The sequence below is a fragment of the Squalius cephalus genome, assembly GCF_949319135.1.
Source record: "Squalius cephalus genome assembly, chromosome: 10".
NCBI classification, from domain to species: domain Eukaryota; kingdom Metazoa; phylum Chordata; class Actinopteri; order Cypriniformes; family Leuciscidae; genus Squalius; species Squalius cephalus.
Window position 1 is genome coordinate 41,251,005 of NC_137131.1, and position 13,141 is coordinate 41,264,145.

General features: G+C 43.2%; 1 protein-coding gene across 1 annotated transcript in view; it reads left to right on the forward strand.

The window, feature by feature from the left end:
* The first annotated feature begins 204 nt into the window (after window positions 1-204).
* uqcrh (ubiquinol-cytochrome c reductase hinge protein) overlaps window positions 205-13,141 on the forward strand; it is a 77,637-nt gene continuing 64,700 nt past the window's right edge. The window contains exons 1-2 of the mRNA XM_079882929.1: window positions 205-286; window positions 11,165-11,196. Coding sequence (XP_079739055.1) covers window positions 241-286; window positions 11,165-11,196 — 78 coding nt within the window. The 5' untranslated portion in view covers window positions 205-240. The remainder of the gene's footprint in view (window positions 287-11,164; window positions 11,197-13,141) is intronic.

Here is a 13,141-nt window from a genome sequence, read left to right on the forward strand (position 1 = left end):
CAGTTTATATACTGTCTATGCAGTCTACAGAGGGTCACTTCTGGAAAACTGAGTTTCTATGAATGTTTTGTGAATTGTTATTTTTTTAGTAGACTATCCCTTATCTACTGCCTTGCTTTACTTTGAGTTTACTGTCTTATTTTTATTTTATTTTATTTTTCATGCTGATACTGTATTCCCTGTGCTTTTTGTTCAAAAAAGAAAGAAAAAAAAAACCTTCTGGAAAACTGAGCTGAAATCATGGTTTTCGAAGACAAAATGATCATGAACGGAGAGCCAGAGGAGGTATATTAGCATATAGTGTTTTGCTGAGCGGCTTAAATGCAATTTAGGGGGCAAAGGAGCTGCTTTATGTCGAAACGTTCTGGTTTATGTGGCAGAGCCTGATCTAGAGGTTGATTATTGTTTGGAAGTTTTCCTTTGTCTTGCAGTTGCCACGCCCCATTTTTCTTTGCTACTCAGTTCCCCATGCAGTTCACCACACCTTCAACTAATTAGCCTCAATCAGCCACAGACTTCATTAGGCAGCACCTGTACACACAGCCCCTTCCTTTTGCTCATGCCACATGGAGGAATCCTAGTGTGTTGCTGCTGGAAATGCCGTGTCTCCTGCCTTGTGTGCGTTATTGAACTATGTAAGTTCCATATGTTTCTGCTGTTAGATTGAACAGTTTAACTTGGCTTATATTGCTCATGTGACTCACTGTGGTAATTGTAAGAATATGTGCATTTGAGTATTTATAGGCATTACCAGTTCATTAATTATGGGGCAGAGAAAATGTATGTATTGACTTTGTTTGTAGGCTACCTAGCTAATTTCCTGCATTCTAAGTTCTTTTACAAAGGTTTGATTATCATTCAAATGAATTGTGGCCTTGTATTGTGGCATTATGTAGCTAATTGTATTCCATATCCTTTTCCCTCCTAGAAACCACCAGCCCGTTCTCATCCTAGGGCGTCACTGACGCTTTTGACATTTCGTCTACATCGAACGCACATGGCACCCTTTAGCGTCAATATGAGACGCAGATAGAAATGGGCCAGAAGGCGCCTCCTAGCGGTCTAACCCTAACCCTACACTAGACCTAAACCTACCCATAACCGAACAAAGCTCTGTGCGTCTCATATTGACGCTAAAGGGTGCCATGTGCGTTCGATGTAGACGAAATGTCAAAAGCGTCAGTATTATGACACCCAAGGATGAGAATGCGTTGAAACCACACACACACACAAACACATAAACATACCTAATAAAGAACGACGTTGTGTAATTAAAGTGACAGGACTGGACTGTTCTTACCGACACCTCCACTGGTCTCAAGCCAGCCACCTGCACATCCCTCTCAAACCTCCTTTTCATGGTCCTTCGAGCCGGAGCGATTGACGACCAGTGGAGATGTCCAGTCACTCCTTGCCTTCATTACTTCAGCGTCCTCACCACCAAGCCCTGACTACATCATGGAATATGGTCAGCGGCCACGACCTTCTGCTGCAGCACCAGAGCCACCACCGCTTCATTCTGCAGACATCTGTGGTGTTGGACCTCAGTATCAACCACAGTATGAGTCTGAGGAGGAGGAAGAGCCACCTCAACTACCCAGCGAGGAGGATGAAGAGGAAGAGCTGGAACCACCGGAAGAGCTGGAGCCAGCAACAGACCCTCCCTCACCTGTCTCTTCTAGAAGAGCCCTAGCCCCTGAATACCCACATGACCCTCATGTAGCCCCAATTCCTGACCCTCAAACTGAGCTCTTACAGCAGTTACTAGAAGTAAGAAATCAAGGTAGACTAATCCAGCGCTGTATGCTTGGTAAAGGCCACTCCTCACAGTCTCGTTCAGTACCATCCCCTGAAAACCTTGGCCCTCAGTTAGTAGCATCACAAGCCCAGCATGCTACAATACCACCCCAGGCTACCACAAGTGACTATAAGCCCTTTTCTTACCCACTTCGAGAGCAGCTTTCTTATCCACCTCCTGTAAGCCGTGCCCCTGCCATTCAGCCCTTAGCTCAGTCCTGGCAGCACACGAATCCTTCTGACCATAGTCAGTTCCCTGCCACCTGTCAAGTCCCAGTCTCACCTCAAATTTCGCCTAGAGCTATGGCCCACTCTGCCCAGCCAGCATACCAGCCCCATAATGTGCAGCCTCACCACCTTACTTCTGCAGCCCCATCAAGCCATTTAGCTCCCCCTTCAGGCCGACTGCAGTCATATAGCAAGATAGAAGTTCCCTCATTCCCTGATCTTACTAGAGAGGATGAAAGCCAGTATATGATGTTAAAGATGGCCCTATCCAACTTGTTAGACCCAGGAGAGTCGGAGCAGTATAAATATCACATCTTACTGGATCACTTAAAGGTAGATCATGCAAAGTGGCTTGCCTTAGCTTATGTTTATGCCCAAGATCCCCACACTCAAGCTATTCGGGCCCTAGATGAGCGTTATGGCCAACCCAGACAGCTTGCTCTGAGAGAGCTCTGGGCTATAATTGAAACAATGTGTATTGTGAAAAGAGCTATACAAATAAATTTGAATTGAATTATAATGGAGATGCCTGCTATCCGGATAGATGATGGTAGAGGCCTAGATCAGTTTTCCCTTAGAGTACAGGCTTTAGTGGGTCTCCTCCAGTCCATGGGCCGCGAAGGTCTCTCCGAGCTTACCTGTGGCTCACATGTCGAGCGGCTACTAGAGAAACTACCCAGTGAGCACTTTTGTCAGTTTAAGAGAAGCATGAGTTTAAGCAGACCAGGTCTCCTTTCCTATAACCTCCAAGATTTCTCCTCCTGGCTACAACAGGAAACCCGCTGCCAGCCCAGAAGGGAGAGAACCCTTCAGCCTGTCCGACCAAGGGCACCACCCTCTCATCCATTCAGAGCTACAGCTATACTCCATGGTAGCAAGACTTCTCATGTGACCTCCAATAAAGTCCAGATAGCTCCTCCTAGAGCCAGTCAGCTTCCCCCCAACAGTGTGTGCTTACTGTAATTCCCCTGAACATCATGTTAGTAAATGTGATGACATCCTCCAGCTCACTGAAGATCTGAGAACTAGTTGGATCAAAGGACAGAAACGCTGCTGGCGGTGTGCACGAGACCACTTTGCAAACCAGTGTGATCTGAAGGGACGCTGCAACCAATGCAATGGGAAACATCTGCAGGTCCTATGCAACATCAACCAGAGGCAAGTGCAGAATTTCTACCTAGACCATCCTAGTGATTAGGGGTGTAACGATTCATCAACTACATCGATGTATCGATTTATATTCCTATGATCCAACTACATCGATCTGTGCTCGGCAAGTTGGCCTTTCCGGACGACATACAGTATATCGATCTAACATCGTTTTAAAAGGTAATGAATCGATTGTATCGATACTAGGAAATAGCGCATTGGATTTAAGCACGTCAGACTTTATATGGATGTTTTTTCTTAGCACTTTTAATGATAAAGGCGTTAAACGTTACTCGATTCATTCTGCCTATCTGTGACGTCATCGCCATGCGTGACGCGCCAGCAGCAGCGCAAAGACAACAAGCAGCGCAAAGTCTCTCATCTCAGAAAAACTGACTTTCCTGTCCTCTCAGCCACTATACTGCAGTAGCGCGCACTCTTCAATTGCACGCGCAAATGCGCCGGCGCGCGCTGTATCACTTCACTAAAGCGCAAAAGAAATACGAGCATGCAACGTCGTAAATTAGTAAGTTAAGAAATAAAAGTAAAATACCAATAAATTACGTTATTGGTATGTCATATGTGTTGCTATTTATCAGGAGCAGTTTCCATGTTTCTTTACCAGTTCTTCTAAGTATTGTGTATCACCATGGTAGCCTAATTGTTTGTTTCCATAACAAAATGCCACTTTACATTTAACAACAATGTATTATAATAGGCGTATATAATTCCTAAAGAGGTGGGTCGCGGCTTGATGACCATGGGGAAATGTGGGTCCCATGGCCAAACTATTCAAAACATCATTCAATGTTGTGATAGCCTAATCGTAATTAATAATCACAATTACAATTTTAAGGGAATAATCGACAATTATAATTTGTCATAATCGTGCAGTACTTTATTCAAATAAAATGTGAATGCATTTGACATTAATTGTTGTTTACTTGTTTGTTTATATCCATAATTAATAGATACCTGATTCCCTTACAATAATTTTTGGCTAAAAAGTCACTGAATCGTTTCGGATCGTATCGTTCTAAATGAACCAATATCGTCCTTGAATCATATCGACAACCACAAATCGCAATACGAATTGAATCGTTGTTAAAACGAATCGTTACACCCCTACTAGCGATTGCAATAAAGTGCTGCTGAAGGTAGTTGAAGTGACCCTGCGTAATGGAAACAAGTCCTTAGATACGTATGCCATATTGGATGATGGGTCAGAACGTACGATCCTTCTACATCCTGCCGCCCAGAAACTCCAGTTGGTAGGAGAGTCTGAGAGCCTGAAGCTGAGGATGGTGAGACAGGATGTCCAGACTCTAAACGGTGCCACCGTGTCCTTCACCCTCATTCCAAAGACCCATCCAGAGAAATCCTATGCCATCAGGCATGCCTTCACTGCTGATCAGCTTAATTTGTTTGAACATTCTCATCCTGTGAAATTCCTCCAGCGGCGCTACACTCATCTCCGGCAGATTCCCTTGAAGCAGCATGATGACGTAAGCCCCCTTCTACTCATAGGAGCTGATCATACCCATCTGATCACTCCAACACTGCCTGTAAAGTTAGGCCCCCCCGGAGCCCCTGTAGCAATCAAAACCCATCTCGGATGGACGTTACAGGGCCCTGCTAGAGATATTGTTAGCTCTCCCTCCACCAAGTGTCATTATATCTCCTTTAAATGCCCACCTGATGACATCCACCACAATGTGCAAAAACTGTGGTAGCTGGACACAGTACCTCCGATGAACACAAAACTGGTTGTCCGCTCTAAACAGGACCAAGATGCAATTCACCAGCTGGAGACTCAAACCATCCGAATTCCTGTTGATGACGTCCTACGGTATGCCACACCTCTCCTCCGAGCAGATCCCTGGCTCCCCCTAAAGGCCCAGAAGGAAGCAGTGATGTCATGTCTTTGCAGCTGTGAGAGGCGATTGCTCCAAAAAAAACCACAGGCGGAGACCTATACCAGAGAGATCCAGAAGTTAGTTGATGCTGGGTATGTCAAGAAGTTAACATCATCTGAAGTAGCAGATGCTCCTGAGTCTTGGTACATACCTCACCACATTGTGCATCATAATGGAAAGGACCGCATTGTATTTGATTGTTCTTTCTCCTATCAGAATCAATGCCTGAATTCACAATTGCTCCCTGGTCCAATCCTTGGGCCTTCCCTCCTTGGAGTTCTCCTCCGTTTCAGGCAGCACAAGATTGCCATCAGCGGAGACGTTAAGTCCATGTTCCACCAGGTGCGCCTGCTACCCCGAGATAAACCCCTCCTGCGCTTCCTCTGGCGTGACCTAGACAGTAGATTCCCTCCAACTGTATAGACCTTATGTAGCCCCGCCCCTTTTCAGTGTTGCGCTCGTTGTTTTTTGTCTTCCGGTCTGTATTTTCACAGCGATCTTGCGTATTTATGAATGAACGGCTCGTTTTAAAATCTTCCTGATCGACTGACATTTGTTTAGTCATCTGCTTTAAACATTACAATCCTCATGATAACTTTCGTTAACTTTACATTAAGTTCAAAGACAATATTCTAAAGATGGCGGCGCCCTCGTTTCTCTGGCGCATAAGATCTATATGAATGGCAAGTCATCCCATTTGGCACCACCGCCAGCCCATGCTGTGCCATTTATGCCCTCCAGAGGATCGCCAAGGATGCACAGGCAGATAAGCGCATTACCTATTCCATACAGCATTGTTTCTATGTGGATAACTGCCTTCAAAGTCTTCCCACACCAGAGGAAACTAAGGACCTCCTTCACTGCATGCGTGCAACCCTCTCCTCTGGTGGCTTTGAGATTAGACAATGGGCCAGTCATCTGTGATCTCCCTCCTGATGCTAGGTCAGACCAGACAGAGCTCTCATAGATCCCATGGAATCTACTCTAGGCCTCCACTGGAATTGCCATACGGACACCCTGAAATACAGGCCCAGAGCTATTGAAGCTACAACTCCAACCATGCGTCACATCTACAGAGTTCTTGCGAGCCAGTACGATCCTTTTGGCTATATCCTCCCCTACACAACAAGAGCCAAGATCATTGTCCAGCACCTGTTGGCAAAGGCAAGAGAATGGGATGACCCAAACCTTCCCCACAACATCCTAGAAGCCTGGCTTTCCTGGGAAGGAGAACTCCCTAATCTCTCCTCAATAGTACTGCCCCGTTGTCTTATCCATTGGACAGTAGACACCCCCTCAGCCATCCAAGACCTGCACATCTTCTGCGATGCATCAGAGCAGTCTTATGGCGCAGTCGCCTACATGCGCACTGAAGATGGTCAACAGGTGAGTGTGTCCTTCCTAATGGCGAGGTCCCGTGTTGCGCCCAAAAAACAACTATCTATTCCTCAACTTGAACTGTGCGCAGCCCTCATTGGAGCTCAACTGTTCAACCTCCAAACAGAGCTCAACCTCCAAACAAAGTCTACTTTATGGAGTGACTCTACCACCGTCCTCTATTGGCTTCTCTCAGACTCATGCCGCTATAAGTTCTTTGTTGGAACTAGGGTGGCTGAAATCCAGGAACTCACCAAAAGCCAGGAATGGCGCTATGTGGATTCCCAGAACAACCCAGCTGACGATCTGACTAGAGGGAAGCAGCCGTCTGATCTAAGTAAGCCTTGCAGGTGGAACCAAGGATCTGCCTTCCTCCTGCAACCCCCAACTAACCCCACAATAGATCAGGCCGAAGATCCTGTAGAGCTACGTAAGCCCAGTTTATGTGGTGACGTATTTCTTGGCCAAAATCCCTCCATCTCTGACCCTACCCAGTTCACCACCTTTCAGGATCTCCTTGACTCTACCGCTGCCTCCCATCATGGGTTGGCAGAGCCTCCTGCAACACCATCGGCAGCAACCTACCTCGATGCAGAGATTGCCATCCTAAGACAGACCCAGCTGGACTCCTTTGGAAATGATCTGGCATGCCTTCAGACCCACAAACTCCTTCCACATTCCAGTCATCTTCTCTCCCTTGCTCCGGAACTAGACCCAGTGTCAGGTCTCATTCGAGTAGGTGGAAGGTTACGACAAAGCAGTAACCTGCCCCTGATGCCATACATCCAGTTGTCCTGGACCCTGCCCATCCCATCACAAAACTTATAATTAAAGATTGTGATGACCACCTACATCATTCTGGTCCCGAGAGGCTATTTGCTGAGCTGAGGAGGCGATTCTGGATCCTGAGGGGTCGTGAGGCTGTCAGGAAACATCAGCACAGTTGTGCTAAGTGCCAGCAGTCCCGTGCCAAACCCCTTATTCCCCAAATGGCAGATATCCCTCCTGCTCGCCTACGCCTCCGCAAACCTCCCTTCTATTCCACCGGGATAGATTGTTTCGGGCCCTACACTGTGTAAGTTGGACGGCGGGTTGAGAAAAGGTGGGGAATTATTTTCAAATGTCTGACAACTAGGTGTGTACATCTAGATCTACTCAGTCACATGAATACAGATTCCTTTTTAATGGCACTAAGGCGCTTTATAGCTCACAGAGGCAAACCTTTTGAGCTGCTTTCTGTCAGAGGTACCAACTTCATCGGAGGCAACAGAGAGCTACAGGAAGTCCAGGGACGGACTGACAATCTGTGCGTTCTGGAAAAGTCCAGAACGGCCGTCCAACCTAGGGCCGTCGGCACACACACACAAAAAAAAGTCTAATAAAGCAATACGAACAGCCAACAGCAGGGGCACTAATATGGTCACTTATATGCTACGTGTAAAAAAAAACAACAACTGAGGAAGAAGAGTCGGCCTATAGCCACTGACAGAAAGTTAGTTTTATAAGGCTGTACTTTTAAGTTTGCTTACATTTATATTTGAATAGTTAAGTTATAGTATAGCAGTGGTCTCCAACGTGGTGCCTGTGAGTTGCCCCCTAAACACATTCTATAAATAGCCCCAACTTGCCAATAGCGATCCACTGTAAATCGGGGCTCCAGACTTCGAATAAATGGTATCATTTTGCGACCTTTTCAACTAAACGTTTCAATTTGAACTTTTGCCTCTACAAAATTAGCCAACTCTCTTTGATTATACGCTGTCATTTGCATTGCGTATGAGAAACATCAAATGCCAAATGCTCAAAAAGCTAAACAAAGCTTGTTTGATCTGAGCAGCGCAGAGAATTATCAGCTCCGCCCAAAAAACAGCAATTGCGGCCAAAGCTGCGGGCTGATCTTGATCACGCGAACATTATTACACAGAGCTGCGCGATCCACTGAGAAGCATTTCAATTAAGCGCAGAATTCTCTATCTCTATTATAAACACACAGATGACTATGTGATTTAAGCTTGTTAAAAACCAGATGAAACAGCGCTGATATAATATTCTCAACATATTGACGCAAAAAACAGGCGAAACATTGTTCCAAGAACAAACCAGTTAGAAGACATTTCACTCCACAACTTATGAATTAACTTTAGTAAAACAAACTTTTTGGGCAGAAATGTGCCTGTATAAATTCATATAAAAAATGCTGTTTTATTAATATAGTCATGTATAAATGTATTAAATGTAATGCAGTAATGTTTTTTAGAAGTTATGGCAATTTATTTATTTTTGCATTTTTGGGCTACTGTTTTTGATAACACATACAATAGGTTTATAGAAAATCAACAAAAAAATCAATAAATATTTTCATAATTTTTCAGGAATTTTTTTTTAAACGCTTGTAAGTCTGAACCAGAATATCAAGATATTTTATTATTTCGCATATGATGGTGAAAAGTAAAAAAGCACCACCATGTTATAGGTCTAATAAATATTTGAGTATAACAAATAAAAATCCCTTCTAGATTATTTTATCCCTTGAGGTAGCCCTCGCACACAAAAAGGTTGGAGACCCCTGGTATATAACTATATGTTTTATAATTACAAGTTTGTGTAATTTGGGGTAGCAAGTGACATTTCATTATTTGTATTTTATGCATTGTACATTTTTTGTTTTTATTTGAAGGCTGAGGCTTCATCAAACACAACCCCAATTATCATCATTGGTTTTGAGATGTTACCTGCTGTGAATACTTTGTCTGATAGGCTACAGTATTGTGGCATAGTATCATGACATCCTGGCTAGTGTCTGTCGCACACGGCTAGAGGCGAATGGACGGATGATGGGCCTATTTGGGAGAAAGTCCAGGAGTGTTTTTTATCCCCAGTCCGTCCCTGAGGAAGTCTACCGATCCCTGACCCCTGACCTTCAGGCAGTCCTGGCCAAACAGAGGATCTCCAAGTTCAACCCCCACACGCACCCCACTTCAGCGGGATGTGGGAGCGTGAAATGCATTCCATCAAGATTGCCCTGCAGACCACCCTAAGTGCCCAAGCTGTCACTGATGAGGTGCTATGCACAGTGATGATTGAAATCGAAGGTATCCTCAATTCAAAGCCCCTAGGTTATGTCTCTTCTGACGTTGCAGATCCTGATTTGGTGACTCATAACCTGTTGCTCATGGGGCGGCATGACTCTTCCCTCCCCTTAGTAACGTATCCTGACTCTGAGCTGTGCAGCCGCCGTCAGTGGCGTCATAGTCAGATTCTTTCCGATGATTTTTGGGCCCACTTCCTCAGAAATTATCTTCCTTCTCTCCAGTCTAGACAGAAGTGGTGCACTGATAATCCTAACCTCCAACTAAACACTGTTGTTCTCATTCTTGACCCTCAGCTCCCCCGATCCCTCTGGCCAGTAGGTAAAGTGATTTCCCTCCATCCCGGCAAGGACGGCCGTTGTAGGGTTGCAGATGTCCAGGTGGGGGACAAACAGTACACAAGACCCGTTGCCCACCTCATCCCACTCCCTGCTCTACCTGAACCCCCATGACCTCCCACTCTAGCAAATTTGCAAGGCAAATTTGGGGGGCGGCTGTTTGGAAGTTTTCCTCTGTCTTGCAGTTGCCACGCCCCATTTTTCTTTGCTACTCAGTTCCCCATGCAGTTCACCACACCTTCAACTAATTAGGCCCTGTCCCAAATGGCACACTCCGGACTTATGGACTTCCTCAGAGTCCACACTTTGGTGACGTCATGTAGTGCAGATCAATAGGGCCCTTGGCGCGAGTCCACGAGGGCGCATTGAGAGGTATTTTTGGGACAGACTCGATCGGCACGCCGGAAATAACGGCCTGGTTGTTGTTGGACAGGAGAAATCACATTTTTGTGCTCCGACGTCTTATCTCCATGTCAACTACACAGCCTAATTTTACAGTTCTATATTTTGATATTGTGCATATCACCTGGGCATTAGACAATAGACATATCATGCTTATTTAAATGATGTATACAATTGTACATAATAATACATAATGTTCCATTTGAACTAAGATTACAATTTTAAAACATAATGAAAATGTGCATGTGTTTCAGATGAATTTACAGGTTTCAATATTCATACTATGTTTAGCCTACATATGACTCAGTAAAGCCCTTCCATTCGGTTCTATTTATTTAATGAATCATAATGCGATCGTATTATTAAACGCGCTATTATTATGTTTGAGACGTCAGCCACTGGTCGATGACCATAATGTTTGTATAAACTGTAGGTAACAACTGGTCAAATGTACATTTAGGTCATAAAAACCGTAATATTTTCTTCTCAGCCATGTCAACAATTATCCGTGAGTTAAATCTCCTCCCATCTGTTGTCTGATTGGCCACACACACACAAACACATACACATACCTAATAAAGAACGACGTTGTGTAATTAAAGTGACTGGACTGGACTGTTCTTACCGACACCTCCACTGGTCTCAAGCCAGCCACCTGCACATCCCTCTCAAACCTCCTTTTCAATTATGTACATATATACTATTATTGCATGCTTCTGCTGTCTAAACTGTTGCGTGAGATTTTGCCTTAGTCTTTTTACGTGTGAACACACTCATCCTAGGTAGTCTATGTATTACTTTTATTTTCATACAATTCATGTGTATATGTGAACATGCATGTAACCTATTAATATACTTTGTTGTGTTCAGGAGGAAGAAGAAGAGGAGGAGGACATGGTGGTATGTCTCCTATGTATTATATCAACATTTTCTGACCAATATTATATTCCCACATTATGTCCAAATCAATCCATATGAATTAAAAAAAAAATTTTTTACCAATAGGGTATATGTCGAACGTCGCATTACGAAACCGGAAAACAGAACGCATCGCTTCCGGTTCAGGTCTTTTGTATGTGCTTCTTGCATTTTTTTACTGTTTTACTCAAGATAACTTAAAAGGAGCGAGCAAAGATGATCATAACCAATGTCCCTCGCATGTGAAGATCGATATTTAAAAGTAAAAAAAAAAAAAAAATCTTCACACTAACGTTTAGATATTTAAATAGAATAAAACGCCAATAACAAAGTGAGATAGGTAGGTTAGCTGATTACCTTAAAATTCCATAGATATCGGCGTCAGTTCATACGGCTGTTAACACTTTCTATGACAAGCGGATGCGATGAGACCAGGTTTCCGGTTTCGTCATGCGACGTTCGACATATACCCTATTGCTTTAAAGTGGTTAATGGGTCAATTCCATAAACTTTCACTATTGTGCCCTTGATCAAGACCTCAGGTTATCTCAGTAAATGAGTGTACTGTAAGCCACTTCTGAATGAGTAAACTATTATTAGTTACAGTAATTTAATTATTAATTTAAAAGAGTGAAATTATTATTTGGAATTTTTAAAATGTAATATTAAGGTGAATCTCATGAAAACTGTCAAGTTATGTCCAGGTAATTTTACCCCCAAACCAAAATACAACTACAAGAGTCCATAATGTGTGTGGAAAACATGGCTAAAATCAAAATAAAATAAAACAACAACAAAAAAAAGTAGATCCTGTGGATGCCTTTGATTTTGTGTGGATTTCCTCGATCACAGCTGTGCAGTGTTGAGGGTGTTGAGGTTATAGCGCCCGCTATCGTATCTGAAACAAATTTGACATGTATCCATTTGTGTTCTTGCATACCAAATCCTATTCACTTTGGATATTGAAGTCCCAAGTTACAGATCATTGTCTCATATCTTATATCAGTCAACCCTTTAGGCTTGTGTCTGGATGATATGCACAATTTACATTTAATCATTTAGCAGATGCTTTTATCCAAAATGACTTACCAATGAGGAGAGCAATAGAAGCAATCAGACCAACAAGAGGGCAACGGTATACAAGTGCTGTAACAAGTTAGTCCATGCACCAAGTTTGATGAAGAATATTGTTTGATATGTGCTCTGCAGGACCCTCTAGAGGTCGTGAGGGAGAAGTGTGTGCAGTCAAACACCAGCATCCGAACGCAAGAGAACATGACAGCGTTTATTGTGTTTCGTCTGACACTCTGAGACGAACTCATTTATGATGGATGAAAAAAGTGTCTCAGTTTCTTCCTCAATTGCAGCAACCATTTTTTTTTACTGATATTTTGCGCCGATTTCCCAGGAAGTGACGATTTTGTTCTCTTGAACACATGGGATTGAAATGCAGCTTTATTCGTAAATGTTTTATGTGATACTCCAATTTTGCATGTATTTTAAAGGGTTAGTTCACCCAAAAATGAAAATTATCCCATAATTTACTCACCATCAAACTATCCCAGGTGTATATGACATTAATTAAAAAAATATCCTGGCTCTTACAAGCTTTACCTGAGATTTTGAAGCCCCAAAAAAGTGCATCCGTCCATCATAAAAGTAATCCATATGACTCCATATGGGATTAATAAAGGCCTTCTGAAGTGAAGTGATGCATTTTTGTAAGGAAAATATCCATATTTATAACTTTAGTAACTACTGTATAATTATCTTTTGTAACACTAAATGTCTCTACTATCGCTTTTAATCAATTGAATGCATATTTGCTGAATAAAAGTATTCTTTTTAAAAAAAAATTTAACCTTACTGATCCCAAAAGTAGCGTATCGTATGTCTTCATGTTACATTATTAAATCAATTTTTTTTT